The sequence below is a fragment of the Anopheles marshallii genome, chromosome 3 (assembly GCF_943734725.1).
Source record: "Anopheles marshallii chromosome 3, idAnoMarsDA_429_01, whole genome shotgun sequence".
Lineage (NCBI taxonomy): Eukaryota > Metazoa > Arthropoda > Insecta > Diptera > Culicidae > Anopheles > Anopheles marshallii.
In genome coordinates this window covers 51,709,528-51,730,454 of record NC_071327.1, presented here as the reverse complement: position 1 = coordinate 51,730,454, position 20,927 = coordinate 51,709,528, and the positions used below count along the sequence as shown (strand labels likewise).

Genomic DNA, 20,927 nt, shown 5'->3' with positions numbered 1-20,927 from the left:
CCTTTTTCCCAATTGTGTATGTATCCTTCCTATCCTTTTCCTGCGTGCGCTTCTAGCTAGCTCTAGCCGGTAGCGAGTACGCGAGAGATATTCACTGCGATTAGTGTGAACGCTAGGATAAGTAAGACGATCGAGTAGAATACGTTCGAACGTATGTAGCGATAAACGGACGTGTTACTACTACCATTACTACTACTATTACCTACTAACCGTAGAGGCGCTTTTTGCTGTAGTATTTTTGCATTTGTTTACTTTTGTACGAAATCCCATATAACATAGAGAAGAAGATATTTGTTAAGAACGTGTAGTATTTTCTATCGTAAGCACAGCACAGCACACAGCCACAGTATCGGTCGATTTTTCATTAGCGAACCAACGTGCGCACCACCACCTCCATCATCCGTAGCCACATATCTCCGTTACCCTCGTTCAGGCAATCGGTTGCGTGAGGATGGGACGATGCTCGGGACACACGTGTCTTTGCTAGAGTATATCGTTAACGAGGGTGGAAAATAATTGGTGCATTAAGTGGGGACACGTTTTGGTATAGCATCCGGATAACAATCGTGCAATATAACGCAACCAAACTGTCCAAGGAATGTTTGGTAAAAACCGAAATAGATGTAATTGTTTTACAACAAATTAAAAACTACAGACCCATTGACAATGTCTATCGAAGTAGTTCGATCATATTCCGGGTGCAGTTCGCACCATTACGAAAAGCAACGCACTTCGTTTAGATAGTAACTAAAGTACGATACGAGATAGATGTGAAAGTGCATCAATTGTGAGAATATACTATTAAAATAAATGATTCAACCCAGTACGACGATATAACAACCCATTTTGCGGTTACAGCTCAAATAGTAGTCGTAAATTGAGAAAAATGATAAAAAATACCTGTAAATAGCAGCGTAATAACCATTTAAATGTGCCGGTACTTTTTATCCAATTATTGCAATAATTACCCCGTGAGAACGGTATCCACTCGCCTGCTCAGGGGTTATTTCTCACCAATTTCCTTCTCACCGCTTCTCACTCAGCTGTCAAACGGATCAAAACATAAACATCACATCTTCGCTTGCCAGTACTACTCGCGCTCACCGGTTTCGATTGTGCAATAGTTGTGTAAAGTGAATAAGGTATTAACAAAAGAAAAGGATCATGTTAAAAACACTATTTTCTTCGCAAATTTTGCCCGCGGCAAGGTTCAGCATCGGTAGTGCGGTGAAGAATCAAAGCAAATTACACTCGGTACCGCGTTCGATACACACCCGTACGAAACCACGCATTACACCACCACCAAAGTTAAGACCTACTGATACGAACCACAATACAAGCATCACTCCGTTTGGTTGGGGTCTTTTAGTAAGTTTCGACAATTATCTGCCTGTTTTTTTTTTAAACACATCAATTGCACAGCTTTAATTGCCCTTTTCAAAAAGATTATCCCCGCAACTACGTTCGGGCTCGGTTGCTGGCAAGTTTATCGTAAGCAATGGAAGGAAGGTTTGATAAGCGAGCTGGAGCGCAAAATCTATATGACACCGGTACCAATTCCTGACGAGTAAGTAGCAAAAGCTACGAAGCGGGAACGAAGGATACTTATCGGTTTCTCTGTTTCCTTCTCCAACATACGCCGCCATGCAGCCTTTCCGAACTGAATCAGATGGAGTACGAAACGGTGACGGTTCGCGGACAGTTCCTACACGATCGGGAGCTACATCTGGGACCACGGGCCTGCATACAGCATGGTGATAGCCACACGACCGGTGGCCTTTTCTCGCAGAAAGAAGCATCGATTGGATTCCTCGTAATCACTCCGTTTAAACTCGAAGGACGAGAGTAAGATGGGGGATATTACTTTTAAAAATGGTCCTCTCCTTATGCTGCTCACGTTACTGAACAACCATCAATGTACAATTTTGATTCCCTTACCCTATTCTAGCGATAAAATCCTAATCAACCGTGGCTGGGTACCGAAACGATACCTCGATCCGGAGACACGACGAGAAGGTCAGGTGACCGGTACGGTTGAGCTGCAGGGTGTCGTACGGCTGCCGGAGAACCGACCACAGTTCACGCCCAAACAGCGCGGTGCCATCTTCATGTACAGGGATGTGGAAAAGATGGCCGCAATGAGCGGTGCGGAACCGTACTATCTCGACGCGACGGTATCATCGACGGTTCCGCTCGGACCAGTTGGTGGTCAGACACGGGTAACGCTTCGTAATGAACACCTGTCGTACATAGTGACGTGGTTCAGCTTGTCTGGCTTCACCACCTGGCTATGGTTCCGACAGATCGTTCGAGGCAAATCGTTTTAAGCAAACTGCAATAAAATAGAATATTACAAAACTCTTCCAACCATCTTATGCATCTCATCCTTAATGATCATTATTTTCAGTTACGTCAACATCGGCCATATAATTCTGACTAATGTTAGGTGAATCTGCGTGATTAAAAAATCTGAATGAGTACCTCCGAATCTCTTTTCTAGTCCTCAACAGGAATCTTCAAAGCTTTATAAATGTTCTAAGAGTGAAAACTGTTAATAGATTTGTGCATCTTGAGCACCAAGGAGTCATGATTTTACGCATTTTTTATGTTGTAGATAAAAAAAGATTATATAAGAATATAGATAAAATAATATCCCAAAAATAGCATTTGATTGAAAGACATGAGGAATGGCCAATCTATGACAATCCGTGAATCTTTTGGGAGTCGACTCATGATTTGAATGACTCCCCAACTGAAGATTAACGATAAATTACTCTTCGAAACAGATTCTTTATGCATAATACTAATTTTAACCGCATTTTTCTTGTGATTCGTCTCACCAGTGGGAAAAAGCAACGAGATAAAAACAAAACAAAACACCAACAGATTATTCTTTTTAACTTTTTTTGTTTCTTTTTTTTTCTTCTCTCTATCGTTTACGACATCACTCACTCACTCTCTCCCTTGCTGTCTGCTTGTTTTGCAACATTTACTTTGCATAAATTCTTAACGTCTATAGATAAGGTTCATTTAAATAATTCCTTTCTAAATGATGAATAAATGATAAAATCTACTCCCTTTCCTCCTATTTATCCTTTTTTGTTTGTTTAGCATTCGTCATACTTTCTCTCTATCTCTCTCGTTTTCATTTATTTTCCTTCGTAACCTTTTATCTTTACATATTAGCATGACGGTTTATAGATTTTGTTTTGTAACACCACCGTGCCTACATTATCAATTGGACGATCGTTACAAACCAATCCACACACATTATTTGCCGTTTTCGAAATTATTTCCAACTGATTTGGGAAGCTAAAATGTGCAAAAATAATGAAAAAACAATATAAACTAAGCGAAATTAGACCTTAAAGAAAAATCTGTAATCTTAATACTAAAATAAGAAATAAAAGGATAGCCAAATCTATCGAAAGATCGTACGACAAACGAAAAGAAAACAGAAGCAAGAGAATAAAAAAGATAGTGGAATCTATCTATCATAAAAATGGCTTCATTTGAACAAACGAAAAAAAAACTTCTTATACTCAAGCATTTGTTTTGGTTTTTTTCTATGACTTCTAATTAATCGAGCCGAATGTATACAGTTACACTTCACCAATGCCGACGACCAATGGGACTTTCGGTTTTGCGCCCGGGGATACGTAATCTTTAACGTAATCGTTTTGCTTAACCTGACCACTGATAGTAATTACACACTGCCATCGATCGAGCTCGTAGAGTCGTTTGCCTAAACGCTGATGTTTGCCGTTCTTTACGGTGTACGCCACTCGAATCGGCTTGTTACTAAGAAACTATAAAGGACAAATCATCCCCAACCTTAATCGGCACACTTATTTACACATCTATGATACATTACTCATACGCACACACCACTTTGTTATTATTAATGCATGGGTTTTTGCTGGTGGTTCCATTCGTTCACTAGTGATCGTTTTGTTTTGCTTGTTTATTATCCTTTCCACAAATCAGATCTTATAACAACACACATTCACATAACCGCCCACAAACACAAGCACAATCACAGTACTCTATGGGTAGCGGTAGAATGCTTGGTGCATTCACGGTGCCCTAAACCGCGTCCCAGGAGCAACAGATCGGTAAACAAACGATGGTCATAAAAGTGTCTTTCACGCAGGACGACACATTCAAAAGAGCTAAACAATGGCCATTGGCTTTTGAATAAATCGAGTTGTTTTTTTTTTATTCGGTGATCGCTCCTAAACTATTGCCTACAGATGTACAACTAGTTAGTTACAGAGCTCTTCATTAAGGGTAATTAAAAGGTTCAACTTGTGAAAGAAAAGAACATAGAAAGAATGATCTAGCGGTGACCGTAAACTCGTAAAACAATTCATCATTTATTAAACGTTGTACAAGATGTAATTGTTTGTTCTTCTTTTTTTTTGTTAATTGGTGGTTTGTGAGTGAGTGTGTGGCGGTTATATGCCTTTTAACACTTGCTGTAGATGGGTATGTGTGTCGTATTTCCATTACCAAACGTTAAAAATTTCGGGCTAACTGACGCGCAAAACAGATCTGACCACGTTTTGCTCCAGCGCGTGTTGCTGCATTCAAAACAACCCTAAACGCAAGCGCTGCGGCACAGTTCTCCGAGCATTACATCATATTGTTGTTTTAGCTTGAGCTTATCTTACCCCCTAAAACCAACTCCTCTACGTTTATCCCGGGCATTATGCTTGATAATCCAATATGTTTAACGGCTAGGTGTATTCAACATGCACAATTCAATTCCATTCATCCATCCATTCACGCAACCGCACAAATCTCGTGTATTTAAAGCTAAGAGGGGAGGGGGTGTTTTGCTTAATACTATTTTTTATAATAATAATAGTAAGATTAAGGTAAAAAAATGAGGGAAAAGAAAAGTGTGTTGAACAAACCGAAAAGTATTTAAAAAAAAAACAAATGAAATTGTTATTGGCAGATATGATGCTTTGCCAGCTGTGTTTTGTCTGTTTTCATTATATTCTGTTGCTTTTGGCGCCCTGCTTTGTAGCGCAGCGCACGTTCCCCTGTCTCATTCACGTGGTTTTTACTGCATTACACGATCATCAATAAAACTAATGTCCGAATGAATCGTTGCCATTCACTTGTGTTGTGTTTGTGAGGGAACATCCTCGCATTTAGGATGTTTTTAAGTGCTGCAGGTTAACCTGAGCTAAAGGATAAGCACAACACAGCTCAAGGAGTGGGTTACGGAACCTATTTTCCTGTTCAATAAAAGCAACACTACTGCTGCAGGTAAGATCATTAGTGCGCAGCAGACAGATCAAACAACACGCGCGTGCGTGTTTCTTGTCTTTGCCGGTGTTTCCCTTCCATCAGAGAAACCCCAAAACAACAGCCTCAACTTGTCCATGTATGTGTATGCGTGTGTGTGTGAAAAGGGCGTTAGTTTTATGTGTTCCACTGCTGATAAAAACCATGTCCATTACGCTTTCATTACTTGACCTTCTGTTACCGCGGCCATGTCAAGGGGATGGCGCGCACACACCTACACACCATCAACATGCTATTCCATAATGCTTACATTATGTACTCCTCTATTGTATCCTACCGCTGACATCTGCCCTTCTTTTGTATAAACCTAATCGATCATGTTTTCGTGTTTACATCATGTGTTCGTGTAATTTGAAGTTTTATCATAATATATAGAAAGAAGTGGGTGTAATATTTACAATGTGATCTACTCCGTAAATTCTTAAAACCAAAACACTCCTACATTAAAGCCTGTACACGTCATCTTGGCTTGTCATTCATTTTCCCTTGATCTATTTGTAGCTCCTCTCTCTCTCTCTCTGTTTAACAGATCATTGCTCTGTTCCTGGAGCCAGTGTGGAGCGCGCACGGATGTGGGCAACTGCAGTGTGGTGTAAAAGGGGCCACAATCCCCCCTTCTAGTGCCACTCGTGGCCGCCACCGGTCTGTCCCCTTTAAAACCGCCCTTTTTGTCAAGCTCCTCGCACAATGGAGGGTTATGGTTGGAGTAAACGGTTCTAATCATATGAAAACCTACAGAAAACGAAACAAAAACGGTGAAATAAACGCGCCAGAAACAATCCAAATCACGGACACTTACCTATTTAACTTGCTGCTTTACAACTATCTGCGGTTGGATGAGTTCGTCAAAGTTAAACAGCTGATCCTCACCGGCACTGGCCGACGATACTGCGTTCGTAGCTGCGCCGGTGGTGGTTGTCGTTGTGGTGGTAATTGTTCCATTCGAGCTACCGGCCAGTGTCATTGCCGTCGTTTCGACGCCACCACCATTCGTTTGACTACCACCGTCCGCAGCGCCACCATCGCTCGCTGTGGAATCGTTTGCCGATCCGTTTTCTTCTCCGGCCTTGGCGCCATCTTCTTCCTCGTGTTCCTTCGACTGGATGATAATTTGTCCACTCTCCGTCAGGATCGCTCCCTGCTGTTGATGATGTTGCTCATCCGTCTCATCGGCATGCTGTTCATCGCCTTCACCGGCACCGGTTTGTTGCAGATGCAGCTGCAACTGCTGCTCGCTACCGTCCGCAACGGATACCGTCAATTGACCTTCGTGGCCGGCTTCACCGGACGTGGTGAACGCAACCGACACCGGTATCTGCAAACCGTCCTCGGTCGTAATGTGTGTACCTTCCGCGTTCAGTTCACCTTCCTGGGACTGCTGAATGACGATGTTACCATCCGCGTTGAGCAGTGAGGCGTCAATTAGCTGCTCCTGTCCGTCCGCGCCCTGTACGAGGATCATCTGGTTGTTTCCATCGCCGCTAATCATTTGCAACGTTTCACCCTCACCGAGACCTTCGCCGCCCTGCATCACCACACCGACGCTCTGCAGCAGCTGCTGGATCTGTTCCGAGTCAGTGCCCTGCACCAGTATCTGGTTACCTTCCGCGTCCGTCGTCAGGATATGATTGTCGAGCTGCAGCACCTGTCCATCGTTTAGGATCAAGTTGATTTGCTGTCCTTCGCCGCTCTGCATATCCTCCAGCTCCATCGGTACGTTTTCCGTGTTGGAGTTTTGACTGTTTTGCGACTGTTCGCCATCATCGTCCAGGCTCGGCATACTGACGGGCATGTTTTGGAGTTGTTCTTTCTGCTGCGGTTGCTGCTGATCATCGCCCTGATCGAGTGTAGGCATATCGATACCGACCGACTGTTGGTGATCCTGAAGGAATGAAACATAATTAGAATTACTATAGTGGTGAACACAAAATAACATTGCAAGTGCATTCTACCTGTTGCTGCTGCACGAACGTTCCTTCCTCTTGCTGGGGTAGTGTAATGTTGAACGTAATGTTACCCGTCGTACCGTCCTGATTGGTTATAACCATACTGCCACCACCATCCGACGTCGTTCCCGTTGCACTCGACTCGTTCCCCTTCGTGTCGGAGTGCATACGTTCGAAGATGCTTTCGAGATCTCCATCGGAAATTGTGTTAGAGCCGGCGTTTCCACCGCTAGTCGTGGTGTTTGTGGTAAGAATCTTCGCACTGCTGACGCCACCATCACCGGTCGTAGTTGTGGCAGTATTTGCTCCTGCCATTGTTTTCCTGCCCGCGGTAGTGCTGTTCGCCAGCATCAGCTGCTGCGACTGCCCTTGGTGTGACTGCTGTTGCTGCAGTGCCAACCCTGTCGTAACGACTGCCGGTGTGGTGCCCGTGGCGTGTGCGTGCGTCTTAATGTGCTGCGTGTACAGCTTTTCGCTCAGGAAGGTGAGCGAACAGGAGTTGCAAGTGTGGAATTCAATCACCTTTGAATCAGCGATCGAGTCCCGTAGCGCCTCATCGATCGATTCTTGTAACAGTTTCTGCGTAGAGGAATCTCCTGTCTGTTGTTGCTGTTGCTGTTGTTGCGACTGTTGTTGATGATGCTGCTGTTGTTGTTCCTGTTGCTGTGCTGGTTGTTTGGCGCTCTTCTTTGCCGACTCGTGCACCTCGAGATGGTTCATCAGTTGTTCGCGCTTACTGAAAGTCACATTACAAATGCCACACTTGAAATAGTCCGGCTGGTGCTGTTTCGCATGGATCGACGCCTGTTCGCGGGATTCGAAGCGCATCAGACAGACGCGACACTTGAACGGCTTTAGCTTGATGTGCTTCCGCAAGTGATCATCATACGTCTGTTTGTCCGCCGTCTTGAAGGCATTGCACACGGTGCAGGAGTACAGGGTGGTGGTTGCAGCAGCGGTCGCACCATGCTGCTGGTCCTGTGCCGTCACACCACTGGATGATGTGGTGACAATGGTTTTCTGCTGCGGTTGGTGCAACTGTTGCTGATGTTCCTGCATCATGTGTTGTTTCAGCAGGGTGACATTGGCAAACAAAAGCTTACATGTTCGGCATCGGTACCCGGTGGTGGTGGTAGTAGTTGTGGTGGTGGAAGCGTTTACCGCGCTTGCATTTTGGGCCGCTAGGGCATTATTCCGTGGCTGACAGGTTGCGTAATGGGGTTGGAATTGGGCTAGGTCAGCTGTTTTGAATCCGCACGGTATACACTTGTACAGCTTGGTGCCCTTTCGGTTGGGACCCATGCCACCCTGTGCGTTTTCTCCCACGCTTACCGTGCCACCGTTGTTTGTCGTTACCACAATGTGTTGCTTCGTCGTCAGCTGGCCAGACGTGCCCGGCGACGATGCGTTCTTCTCGAACATGCTCGTAAGCTGAGCTTCGACATCCGACGTGTTGCTTGCGTTCAGATCAGAGCTGGTACCGGACGCATTAGCATCGATAATCTGTTGCTGGCCGGCAATCGTTTTTACGCTGTACGTTATGTTACCGGCCGGTGTTGCGACCGTTCCGCCCGTACCGGTCGTACTAATGGGTGTTAGCTTCGGCATCTTAGCCGGTGGTGAACCAACTAAACTCGCATCGTCATCCGGGATGTTGTTCTTTTTATGGATGAAACTAAGCAACGTACCGCGTAGTGTATCCAGCTCCGATTCTATCTTGTCCACCTGATTAAGCAGCATAATGCACCGGCGACAAATGACGTCATCTCTCGTCAGCACGACCGAATAGTCTGGCCCGATCAGTTTCGCCAGCTTGATCACGTACTCGGTTTGCGTTGTTGTGGTCGATGCTTCGGATAGTACAGTCGCGTTTAGACCCGCATTTTCACCGCAGATGTAACATTTTTGCTGCCTTGCCGCAAAACTGCTGTTATTGCTGTTCGAGATCATAACCCCCGTTGAGGATGGCATTGGCTTCTTCGGCAAAACACGCTGCTGGCCAGATGGAATGCCTGTCACACTGACCGAACCGCTCTGCAGCAGACTGTTAATCTTTTTCGCCATGTTCATCTGCATGTTGGACTGTTGCGGCGTTTGATGATGAGCTGATGTCGTAAAAATCTGCAAAATAAAACCAGAAAATTAACACCATAGCACTACATCCTTTTGCAAAATTAAATAAGTTAGTTTTAGAAAACTGAAGCATGACTTGGATACCATCACTGCATAACATTAGTGTGCGAATATACCTGTCCTGGAATAAACCGATCAAATCGAAAAGTGATTCGGTTTGAAACCGGTTTGGTTATGTGTGGTCACCGGTTTTTCTATCGTGTTTTTTCCTCACACCACTACAATTGTATCATGTTGTAAATAGAACTTATTGATCTTTTACCGATCATTGGATAATTAATATGAATTAATTCTTTTCTATTGTGCTTTTATTCAATTGTCACTGCGAGTAGGCCTCGAAACGATTGGGTTTAATTCTCTGACAAAATGTTAATAAACTATTTCGAAAAGTCATTTTAGGAGATTATCTGATGGCCAGATGCGACTGCTTTTGACAAAAACTTTCACAAAACATAGTTCAACTTGTTAAGGTATTTTTCATTGTTTGGCCGATTGCTTAAACTTCCAGGGAGTACGACGCGACAATTTTGCCTTCGATCTTCATCTTTTAATTATGCTTTACTTTAAGGTTTTGCGCGATCTTATGTGCTGTGGTGACCAGTTCCACACTACTACTTGACACTCTGGCCTTTCTTAAGAAAGGCGAAGTAATAAAAGTAGCCAGATCGGCCATGTAATACGAATACGCAGTGCCTCGCCATGTAAACTTGCCTCGGTCCGGTGTGACACATGCAGTTTGAAATAAAAAACACAAAAACTGTTGCGTTACTATTTTCGTTGTGGTCATTACACATTAACTGATAACGTAAGGATATGATCGAATAGCTAAAAAAACACGAAACAGTACTAGGTTTTTCTCTAACTGGCATGGAATTCGTATGAAAAATCAGAGAAATTCATTCATTTGTTCAATGCATACGCTGTATGCATAAAACTTCTAATTTTGTAGCAAATCATGGAAATCCAAGATTATAGCTACGGGGGTAAATAAAATCAAAGAAACCCAGAAATGGCAGATTTCGACCAGAAATTTAACAATTTCTGTGCTCGGAAGCATAGCATACATAAACTATAATAAGGATTGTCTACATATGCACGTCCGCCGTAAAATAATCAATTGTCATATGACCCATGATTCCAACCATTTCCGTTATCCATAGATAGATCACGCGGGAAAGAAAATGTGTACTGCACATGGAGAATGAACACAGCAAAATAAAAAAAATTCTCTTCGTGAAATGAACGTGGATCACTGCTATTCTGACCATGCTCATCACACCCGTACCATCTAGTGGCTTGCTCCGTCCCCATCATGAGTTTCCATGGATACAATAAACATTAAAACAACATTCGCACATACTTTGATGCGCATCAAAGGAAGAAAGTTCTTTGAGAATGGGAGAATGTTTAGATGCAACCCACATGTGCATGTCGGTTACTTGTATCAATATTTATAACTGCAAAAAAGCAAGAAAGAATAAAATTGATGTTACCTTCCGCACTTGCGACGGTATCGTCGTCTGTTGTACTATTTTCTTCTGCATCTTTGCTGCGTTCCGTTCCCTTTGCGATGGTTTTTTTGTTCTCCGCACACTATTAGCGATATAGTGCGCGCGTTTAAGCGTGAAAGTAACTGGATCTCAGCCGTTCTTTACGATATTGATACCTTTTTTTGCCCGATAGCTTCCGGTTTTTTCCGGCACACACTTCGCGTCGACTGGTTGATGATATTGTTGTTGACGCTTGGCTTGTCGGTTTACTGTATCTGCACTCTACTATTCGTTTGATCCACTCTCGGAAGCTGGTCGGGAAAAACTTCCTTAGCACAAATGTTGGAAGTATTGTTGCCGTGTTGATCTCACTGTGCTCGTCGTCTCCTTCGCCGTCTTGAAGTTGTTTGCAATCCGTAACCGAATGATGGAATGCGTGCGGTAGCTGCTAGCGGCATCGATGTGAACGATGATGTAGCTCGCGTGGAATCTGCACGATGAAAGATTCAGCAACTCTGTTGCTTTATCTTTAGCGTGAAACTACTCAGCCAACTTGGATCGTTTCTCGCTGGCACACAACGCCAACAATCTGAGGAAACAAACACACATGTAAGCGCATCATAAAACCAACAAATGGAAGAAAGGTGAATGGAAAGTTTTCTCCTTGCAAATCTTTTTATAGTAACGGGACACAAAGCAAGTTGGCCTTAGCACTTTGATCTTTTGGTTTATTTGAACGTTCGCATGAAGGATTTCATATGTTGTTCTCTTCACATTCAACGTCGTAGAAACTAACATTATACACTGAGAAGAAAACTCTCGATTACACTATTTCCATGATTAACAATTGGCGTGACGTGACATAAACCAGCGCATAACACGGAGTAACTTTTGAGTTACCGGAACAGAATGAAAGAAACAACCTACAGAGGACAACAATTAAGAAGCGCGCGTCCTTACAAAACAACAGCACCGTGTATCGAGCGTCTCCGTGTGTTACTTCTTCTGCTTCTACTCACACACAAAACCGATACTCAATGGCTTCAAGATTCCCATTTGCTTGCGATCTTGCACATAGCTTCGATGTACTCCTGACGTGAGACTGAAAAGCAGCATCAGAAGCATAAGGCTTGACAATATACCACGCACACGCACGCACACACAGAGCTACGCAATCCCATTTGCGACTCCCGCCCGTGACCATGTACACACATACACTCGCTGCCACCGATCGGTATGCGGCGTTCTTGTATTCACGCACACACTCGCATACGTACGCTTGGCACAACACCATCAAACCCACGCGGCGGTTCGCCTATTTCGCCCGCGGAATTCTCGCCGTATTTTTTCTCATACTCTGCGTCTCATTCGCTCCCTTACGCGTCGTTCTCTTTCACGCTCCAAAGGCCGCGCCGTTAAGAATAGGCCACTTATTTTCTTAATTTGCGGACCATGTCCCAAGCGGTGTAGCATTTTTTTTCTCCAAAGGTCTGTACTGGATGCGTCGAAAAGGGATAGGAACCAAATCTGCCGGAATGCTCGTTGCAAGTGGGCGTACTGTTATCGTGCGCGCCCTTTTCACAAAACAATAAAACGTTCCCGTGAAAAAGAACAAAAGAAAGAAAACGTCAAAACGTCACACTTTACAACACAAGCCAAGTCGCACTGCTGCGGATGATTTTTTTGCGAGGGGCTTCAAACTTTATGATGGTACGAGAAATTAAATGCTAAAGCAGCAGGCTGTGGAATTTCACAGAAGATATCGAACCGTGCACACGGAGCTTTATTTGCTCTTGCACCCATTTACATCCTGTTATTCTCACTGCGACAGCTCGAGTGGATGACGAAATAAATACAATTTTCTCCCTGGTACACTGCGTATTTCGGTCCTGCAGGTCAGTCACCACACACTCCGGAGCAGTGGGCTTTGCGCGCTCAAGAAACCGATCATGGCATATAATTGATGATGACACACACTGCCTCTGTCTGCGCCACTCACCCGCTGCACTGCGGGGCTTGCTGCGCTTCACAATCCAACCCCACTGTACACGACAAATTAATGTGGCAACAATATACTGCACCGCAGCAACATCTAACGACGCATACCGACGGCGCCATTACGCGAAAGTGTAACTAACCCTGGTTCTGGTACTGTAACGAAGAGTGCCGCGCAGCCTGGTTATATCGCTCCGTGTCTCCGGTGTGCAAGATGCCGCACCACGACCCCCCGAACACCGTACTGACGGGAAACCGTTTCGATTCGATCCGCCAGCAAAAAATCTCCTACTCGCGGAAACGACTCAACAATTATTTCAACCTGCAGCCAGCCCCGGCGACGGACGTCAAACGGCGTGACCCCGATGCGCGCTGAGGACGAAGACGCGCGACTTGAATTGTCAAAACTTGCAAAACTTCACAATCTGTGACGCGGCGAATGATAGACGACACTTCAAAATCGATTTTCGAGGGAACATCCAAACTCCAACATGGCGGCCGCCTGGTCTCGGGACGACTTGTATTAACGGGTCTGCTGGCAAGGCGAACACACACGGGCGAAGCGAGATCAGTCAAAGTGAGAGCGAGAGGGTTCTTTTTTTGTATGCGCTTTCTAGTGTTGCTGCTAACAGTATTGCCAACCGTAGCGCGTGTAATCGTTTCGTTAGCACCAAACCTGCACCCGGCACACACACACGTGCACATATACCTAGTCTTCTTAACGCACACTATTGCAGCGCGTCGCGACCGTTGCCTGTGAAGTCAAAGCCGGCGTTGACGGCGTGCTTCACAGTAGGAAGAAGATACCGGTTATTTTGGGCGCCGGAGTATCTTTTCGCGAGCATTTCAACTTACCAGCTAACCAAAAACTCTTTATTCGCACCAACGCTATCATTCGAATGGATGGGATGTCGATTTAGAGCCAGGCGGTTGAAACAAAATGTGTGAAATTGAAACGCATGGTCACGTTGACTGCAACCAACCAGTGAAGAAAACTCGTGTGTGCACGCGTGAGAAAGGAGGTTAGGCGCAGAACGCGTGAGTGAGAAGGCATGCGAATGTGTGAGATAGGAGAGCCCGAGTGTGCGGCAAACGTACCTGCACGCATACACTTACATCCGTTTTTTACGCGTTTTTGCTTTGTGTATGGGGAGAAACAATTCCCAGGCACCACACTTTCCCGTGAACAAATTATCATGCTATTCAGGATGTTTTGTTAACAAGGTAATTTTTTGTTCTCTGTGATATGGTTTGGATGAAGTTTAATTTGTGATTTTTTTTTTAATTTCCGGAAGAATGATCGGTTTGTCAATCATATTGGTTTATTGGTTTATAAGACTGATTTATTGTGTCACAACAATCTGACTTTCTTTAATTTTATTTACTCGTCAGTCCTGAGTACGAAGGATTTGCCAGGTTGAGATTTTGTACCGGTATTGTCGTGTGGTATAATGGGATAAATGGAATAGAAATCTTGAAATAATTCTGGTATCAGAAAACGGCAGTTTATGCGTGTGAGACCAATATAAGTCCGTAGAAGTTTGAAAAAGCAGTAAAGGCTTCCTAAACATGTAATATCCATAGATTGATGGATGTGATTGAGCAAATGCATGATCAAACGTTTGTTATTTACAAAAAATGTGATTTAAAAGTTCTAATTCTTATGTTCATCCAACACAATAATTCCAATTTAGATTATAATGATCTGCATCAAACACAACTATTGCAATAACGATGAATCTAATAAATAATCAATTCTGACTTATTGAATACGTATGATCGTCTGCAGTTCTATACATTCTTTAAGATTAATCATAAACAACATGTTGTATATAAGCTATACTTCTTAAATTCTCAATAGTTTCATATGAATGTTTACAAAAAACCGAATAAAATTTTATCGTATTCTACATGTTTTTTTCTCGCAAACTTACTAAAAATAGTCATCTATTTGCAATATTTTCTTTAATACATTGGTGGGTCGGTACCGACTTGCAATTGTTTATATGATCGATTATGAATACTGTACTGGTACCTAATTTAAGATATGATGAAAGATTTTTAGATGAATTCCTTCGATTTGTAGATTAACGATATTTATCAATTGGTGCAAGCGAGATCAATGGAAACAGCTAGAAAGAGATCGGATAAGCTCGTGTTCATTCTACTCGATGAATGTTGCTTGGGTCTAAATTTCTCTCTACCACTCTCACCACGAGAACAATTATTCTCACACCAGAGCCACAGGTGTGAGAAACATGGAATAGAGCCTGGGAACGCAGCATGGCAAAGAACGATTCGTGAAACCTTGTTACAATTAAAACACGACCAAAACATGTAAAAACGAAGATTTGTAAAAATATTAAAGCAGCAGCAACCAGTTTATAAAAATAACGTCTATTACGTATACAAATTTAAACAAAATAAAAGTTTTGAAAAAATAATCCGTTGCTAGGGAAGTGCTTTTCACCTTTTGAAAAAACAAACTCACAACAAATAAACGTCATTTTCTCGCTCCAGATGTTTATTTACGCCAGTGGTCCAAAAATCGGGTGCAGGCCTTAAATTAGGCGAATTGTTGATAAATTACTGGTAAACGCAAGTAAAGTTTGCAAATTCATCATCTTTTACACAGTGCACATTCAAAAATCGTTCCTGGCATTGCAGAAACGATGCGAGCCATTCCGAAATGGGTTGAGAAAATCCACGATTCCAGCGAAAAGAGCGATGTCGCTAGGTGAGTTAAAGGGACTGGAATCGATCGATTGTTCGGATGGATATATTGAATTCTTCTTACTTTTAGTATCCACTCGATATGCTATCATCCGGAAGGGCTTCAGCTGGTGGTCGCTGCTGGAGACAAAGTGTTGGTATACGATCCTCTCGATGGTAATCTGATTAATTCACTGAAAGGCCACAAGGACACGGTTTACTGTGTGGCGTACGCAAAGGATGGCAAAAAGTTTGCTTCGGGAAGTGCGGACAAAACGGTGATCATATGGACGCAGAAGCTGGAAGGACTGTTGAAATACTCGTACGTAATGGAACGACGCAAGGGTGAACACACATTTTAAACGTAAATTTGACTCTCCACAGACATAATGATTCGATCCAATGTTTAGCGTTCAACCCAATCTCGCACCAGCTGGCCTCGTGTGCGGTGTCGGATTTTTCCTTCTGGTCATCCGAGCAGAAAGCGGTACAAAAGTACAAATCGATTGCGCGCATTAACGCCTGCGCCTGGACGAACGATGGACAGTACATTGCGCTCGGACTGGCAAATGGAACGATCTCGATACGCAACAAGGCTGGCGAGGAGAAGATTAAGATCGATCGTCCGGGTGGTGCGAACAGTCCGGTGTTCGGGCTGGCCTGGAACCCCCCGGCAACGTCTGGTTCGTCGGACATACTATGTGTGATTGATTGGGCCCAGACGTTGTCGTTCTACTCGCTCGGTGGTCAGATGATTGGGAAGGAGCGAAACTTTGGCTTTGATCCGTTGTGTTTAACATTTTTCCCGAACGGCGAGTTCCTGATCGTTGCCGGTTGCAACAAGGCTCTTCAACTGTTTACCCGCGATGGCATACGTTTGGGTCTGCTTGGGGAACAACACGATTCCTGGATTTGGAACGCAGCGGTACATCCCGCTGGAAACGGTGTGGTAAGCAGAGATTGATGCTTCAGCTTGCATTGGATACTAGTATAATGTTTACCTTGTTTTAGGTTGTTGGCTGTCAGGACGGAACGTTGGGATGTTACACACTGGCATTCAACACTGTTCACGCATTATATCGCGAGCGATACGCTTTCCGCGAGAATATGTGCGATGTAATCATTCAGCATCTCGTGTCGGGCCAGAAGGTTCGCATCAAGTGCCGCGATCTGGTGCACAAGATCGCAATCTACCGCAACCGACTAGCCGTGCAGCTCCCGGAACGGGTCGTGTTGTACGAGCTGAGCTCAGCCGAAAACCAACCGATGCACTACAAAGTGAAAGAAAAGATAGCGAAGAAGTTCGACTGCAGTCTGCTGGTCGTTTGTGCCCAACATCTGGTGCTGTGCCAGGAGAAGAAACTGCAAAGCCTCGATTTCAACGGCGTGCTGCAGCGCGAATGGATGATGGACAGCTTTATACGGTACATCAAGGTTACGGGCGGTCCAGCCGGTCGGGAAGGATTGCTATTGGGATTGAAAAGTGGTCAGGTTTGGAGGATCTTTCTCGATAACTCACTACCAATCCTGGTCACCACGGTGCTGTCGTCGGTGCGCTGTCTCGATTTGAACGCGTCGCGCACCAAACTGGCCGTGGTGGATGACGCCGGACGGTTGGTAGTACGGGATCTCATCGCCGACACAATGCTCTATCAGGACTCGAGCGTGAATTCGGTCGCCTGGAACACACACCTTGAGTCGATGCTATGCTACTCCCATACGACTGGTGGATTAAGCGTTCGTGTCGGATCTTTGCCTCCGCGCAGCCCACAAACCATGCTCGGAGTTGTGGTGGGTTTGTGTGGAGCGACTGCCTTCTGTCTGCGTGGTAACGTTATGAGCAACGTGCCGCTAGCACTCGGCGCTACTATGTGGCAGTTTGTCGAGGCAGGTTTATTTGAGTAAGTGTTTGCTTTTGAGTACAGATCACTCGATCGTTATACTAATAGAAACCCCATTTTAGGGATGCATATCAGGTCGCATGCTTGGGAGTGCCGCTATCCGACTGGGAAGGACTTGCGCAAGCCGCATTGGATGCTCTAAACTATCAGGTGGCGCGTGACGCTTATGTAAAGGTGCGCAATTTGCCCTGGCTGGAGCTGATCGGTGATCTAAAGGAGCGTCAGAAACGTGGCGAAACTTCTAAAGAAGTGTTGCTAGCGGAAACGTATGCTTTCGCGGGAAAGTACAAAGATGCGGCCCGATTGTATCAGAAATCGGGCAACAACAGCAAAGCTCTGGCGATGTACAGCGATTTGCGGATGTTCGATCTTGCCCAGGAGTTCCTGAAGGAAGGAAGTGCCGCCGATCGGAAGGAGCTGATCCGTCGACGGGCTGAGTGGGCCTGCTCCGTACATGAGCCACGAGCCGCGGCAGAGCTCCTGCTATCAGCCGGCGAACCGGAACGAGCGATCGAAATTGTAGCCGAGCAGGGTTGGGCCGATGTGTTGCTGGATATTGGGCGTCGATTGGCAGCTTCGGAAAAAGCACCCCTTGAGCTGATCGCTAGCCACCTACGACGGTTGAAAGCGCTACCGCTTGCGGCGGAAATTTATCGTAAGCTGGGCGAGGAAGAACAGGTCGTACAGTTGCATGTAGAAGCGAGAGATTGGCCGGAAGCGTTTCGTTTGGCCGAACATCTTCCGAAGGTGTTGCCCTCGATTCATTTCCAGCATGCCCAGTGGCTTGCCGAATCGGACCAGTTTATATCGGCGCACGAAGCTTACATTTTAGCGGGAAAACCACATGAAGCTACGAAATTGCTACGGAATCTGGTAGAATGTGCCGTGTCCGAGGAACGTTACCTAGATGCGGGTTATTACACGTGGTTAAGAGCAAAACAGGCGCTTAAGCTGCTTGAGGATGCTAAACAGACGATGGATGCGAACGATTCTGGCGTGACGGACTATCGATCATTATTGAAGCTGTCATCGATCTACTACGCTTACAATACGATCAATTCTTATCTGAAGGAACCTTTCACGAGTAGCCCTCCACTGACGTTGTTTAACACGAGTCGCTTTGTGGTGAATCAAATCAATGGAACGACACCACCGAAGGGTATCAGTTTATTGTAGGTTTTTACAATCGAATTGGTTATATGAACGAGGTAAATGACATTGAGATTTTTGGTTGTATTCTTTCAGTGCCGTATACTACACCCTGTCGAAGCAAGCGAAGGTGCTCGGTGCAAATAAGCTGCATCTGCAGATCAACAACAAGCTGCAATCGTTGAAGATTCCTGTGGGCATCCAGGAACAGGTGGACATAAGCTACATTAGCAGTCGTGCCTGTCCCGGCGGATTTAACGACCCGGAGGAACTGTTACCGATGTGCTACAAGTGTTCGAACTATAGTCCCCATTTGCACGGCAATCGGTGTCCCAACTGTCAGCAGGAGTACGTCTTCTCTTACGTTTCCTTTGAAATTTTACCGTTGGCGGAGTTCGCACCGGAGGCAGGCATCAGCGAACTCGATGCGGAACGGTTACTCTTGGCACCGCCGAAGAGTTCTACCTACGATCAACAAGATCGATTTATTCAGGAGGTAAGGGGAAGAGAACGAGAATCAAATTTAATGGTACGGTGTGTTTTAATGTGTTATTTTGTTCATTTTCATTTGCAGGATATCATTGACACCTATCCATCTACACTCGATCGCGAAGCGCTGCGAGCGATCGACCCGAGGGAAGTGATCATTGTACGCGGTCCTGCCCCGCTAGCGACGCGATATTATCGAAACTTACTGCCCGAGCTGCAAATCACCGTCTGTTCCGAATGCAACCAAGTATTTCATTCGGAAGACTTTGAGCTACAGTTTTTGCAGAAGGGTCACTGTCCGTTTTGTCGTTCCACGGATGAAAGTCTTATGAACTGAGTGGATGAAGTTGTCTTGTGTTTTAAAGTGTGTCGTTTATGATCTCGAATGTTTGAAAACCATTCCGTCCATTGGAAGACTTCAGGAGCCTTAGATGCTTGTAATTTAAGGGTGTTAAGCTTACAAACGTACTAATTGCTGGATATTCAATATGTGTAAATCTCTCTATCTCTCTCTGTTGTTGACGTACCGACCTTCTAGGTCATGCCTGCCATTTCTGGCTTAGACTTAATTTTACCACGTAGTCGAATCATTGAAGACCGGCCGCCTCTCCGGCGATCGATGTGTAAGTACACACTAATATTAGGTGTGATAACACGTTTCATTCTCATGCACCAGTGTTCTCCTATAGTCAGAATAGTTTGTTTAACCTCTTTCTACAGCACCCAACTTTTTTTTAGTGATTATTAGCTTAATAGCAATGTCAATAAAAAATGAAAATACAAAAATATTTTATATTTATAAACATTTAAAATGAGAAAATTGTAATTATATTATTGCTTATACTGCAATGAATTCTAGTTTGACACTATTGAAGCTTGTTCATCTATGAGTGGAATACACTCTCTCCAATTTTTATTAATTTCAAACGATTGTGCCTTGTTAGTCTATGAATGACAAGTGATGTTGGTCATTGATGGCCAGGTGGCTAGGTGGAAGTAAAACTCTCAGGACTCTTGGCTACCATCAAGGATCTGCATCAAAAAGATGGGTTGGCTTGTCTACTGTTCAACCTAGCACAAGAGAGGTTAATCCGCGACTCAGAGTCCTGCTAGGTCCTCCTCATGGACAGGAGATATGGTGGAATCGAATTGGGATGGAGTGATGGAGTTGATGCGGGATAATTGATTGGCTGACTACGGCGCTCGACCTTCAGCGGTTTAGAGGACTCCTGCAGCAGGCCAAGCCGCGGTTGTAGCCCCGAATAAGTCAGTAGGTATGTAAGTATGATCTTTGTTCGTCGAATTTAACTAACATGAAGCTGCCGGTTTTCAAAACAACTGTTCAAACTAATACCGAAAAGTCTATAATAATTAAAAATATCTTTAAAATGACCAATTTTAAAGGACTCCATTTAAATCGTAGATTGGTATGCCTTACCAAAGTATTGTCAAAAACCTTCAACAGTATAATAATGTTTGTAATTTGTGAAAAGATCCGCACAATAATACGATTACTATTGACGTACGTTAAGGTCATAAACCATGCTACTATCAATTCGATTCACACGCAATACCGGTGTACGACGTGCAAACATGCCAACGACCACCAATTTTATCAATTTGATGATGCACATGAACGGACCAATTGATGGGCCAAACATTTTACACGCCCGATACACTCTTTTCCCTCCCCCGTGTTTCATGCGCCGCTCGTGATACAAAGTTTATAACAAAAATGGCAACAAATCGTTCGTCGTTCGTTCAATAGAAATGGTCCGGATATGGATAAAATA

At 44.5% G+C, this 20,927-nt stretch overlaps 3 protein-coding genes across 3 annotated transcripts; 2 read left to right on the top strand and 1 right to left on the bottom strand.

The window, feature by feature from the left end:
- The first annotated feature begins 1,164 nt into the window (after positions 1–1,164).
- On the top strand, positions 1,165–2,327 carry LOC128712039 (SURF1-like protein). Its single transcript, XM_053806934.1, has 4 exons — positions 1,165–1,368; positions 1,446–1,567; positions 1,651–1,845; positions 1,949–2,327. The coding sequence occupies exons 1-4, from the start codon at positions 1,165–1,167 to the stop codon at positions 2,325–2,327; spliced, it is 900 nt and encodes a 299-aa protein (XP_053662909.1).
- A 3,791-nt stretch (positions 2,328–6,118) lies between these two features.
- LOC128714402 (uncharacterized) lies at positions 6,119–10,942 on the bottom strand. Its single transcript, XM_053809276.1, has 3 exons — positions 10,892–10,942; positions 7,272–9,386; positions 6,119–7,201 (listed from the first exon to the last, which is right to left on the bottom strand). Exons 1-3 carry the CDS (start codon positions 10,940–10,942, stop codon positions 6,119–6,121), a joined length of 3,249 nt encoding a protein of 1,082 aa, XP_053665251.1.
- A 4,613-nt stretch (positions 10,943–15,555) lies between these two features.
- LOC128713609 (intraflagellar transport protein 122 homolog) lies at positions 15,556–19,471 on the top strand. Its single transcript, XM_053808469.1, has 7 exons — positions 15,556–15,620; positions 15,687–15,917; positions 15,980–16,544; positions 16,607–17,496; positions 17,559–18,668; positions 18,742–19,141; positions 19,220–19,471. The coding sequence occupies exons 1-7, from the start codon at positions 15,556–15,558 to the stop codon at positions 19,469–19,471; spliced, it is 3,513 nt and encodes a 1,170-aa protein (XP_053664444.1).
- The last annotated feature ends 1,456 nt before the right edge of the window (positions 19,472–20,927 follow it).

Excerpts from the sequence above, each read along its gene's own strand:
- LOC128713609 (XM_053808469.1), top strand. The coding sequence starts at position 15,556 with ATGCGAGCCATTCCGAAATGGGTTGAGAAAATCCACGATTCCAGCGAA. Across the intron at positions 15,621-15,686 it reads GAAAAGAGCGATGTCGCTAG|TATCCACTCGATATGCTATC; the intron begins GTGAGTTAAAGG and ends TCTTACTTTTAG. Across the intron at positions 17,497-17,558 it reads GTCGAGGCAGGTTTATTTGA|GGATGCATATCAGGTCGCAT; the intron begins GTAAGTGTTTGC and ends ACCCCATTTTAG.
- LOC128714402 (XM_053809276.1), bottom strand. The coding sequence starts at position 10,942 with ATGCAGAAGAAAATAGTACAACAGACGACGATACCGTCGCAAGTGCGG. Across the intron at positions 9,387-10,891 it reads TACCGTCGCAAGTGCGGAAG|ATTTTTACGACATCAGCTCA; the intron begins GTAACATCAATT and ends TTTATTTTGCAG. Across the intron at positions 7,202-7,271 it reads CGTTCGTGCAGCAGCAACAG|GATCACCAACAGTCGGTCGG; the intron begins GTAGAATGCACT and ends TCATTCCTTCAG.
- LOC128712039 (XM_053806934.1), top strand. The coding sequence starts at position 1,165 with ATGTTAAAAACACTATTTTCTTCGCAAATTTTGCCCGCGGCAAGGTTC. Across the intron at positions 1,369-1,445 it reads CGTTTGGTTGGGGTCTTTTA|ATTATCCCCGCAACTACGTT; the intron begins GTAAGTTTCGAC and ends CTTTTCAAAAAG. Across the intron at positions 1,846-1,948 it reads TTTAAACTCGAAGGACGAGA|CGATAAAATCCTAATCAACC; the intron begins GTAAGATGGGGG and ends ACCCTATTCTAG.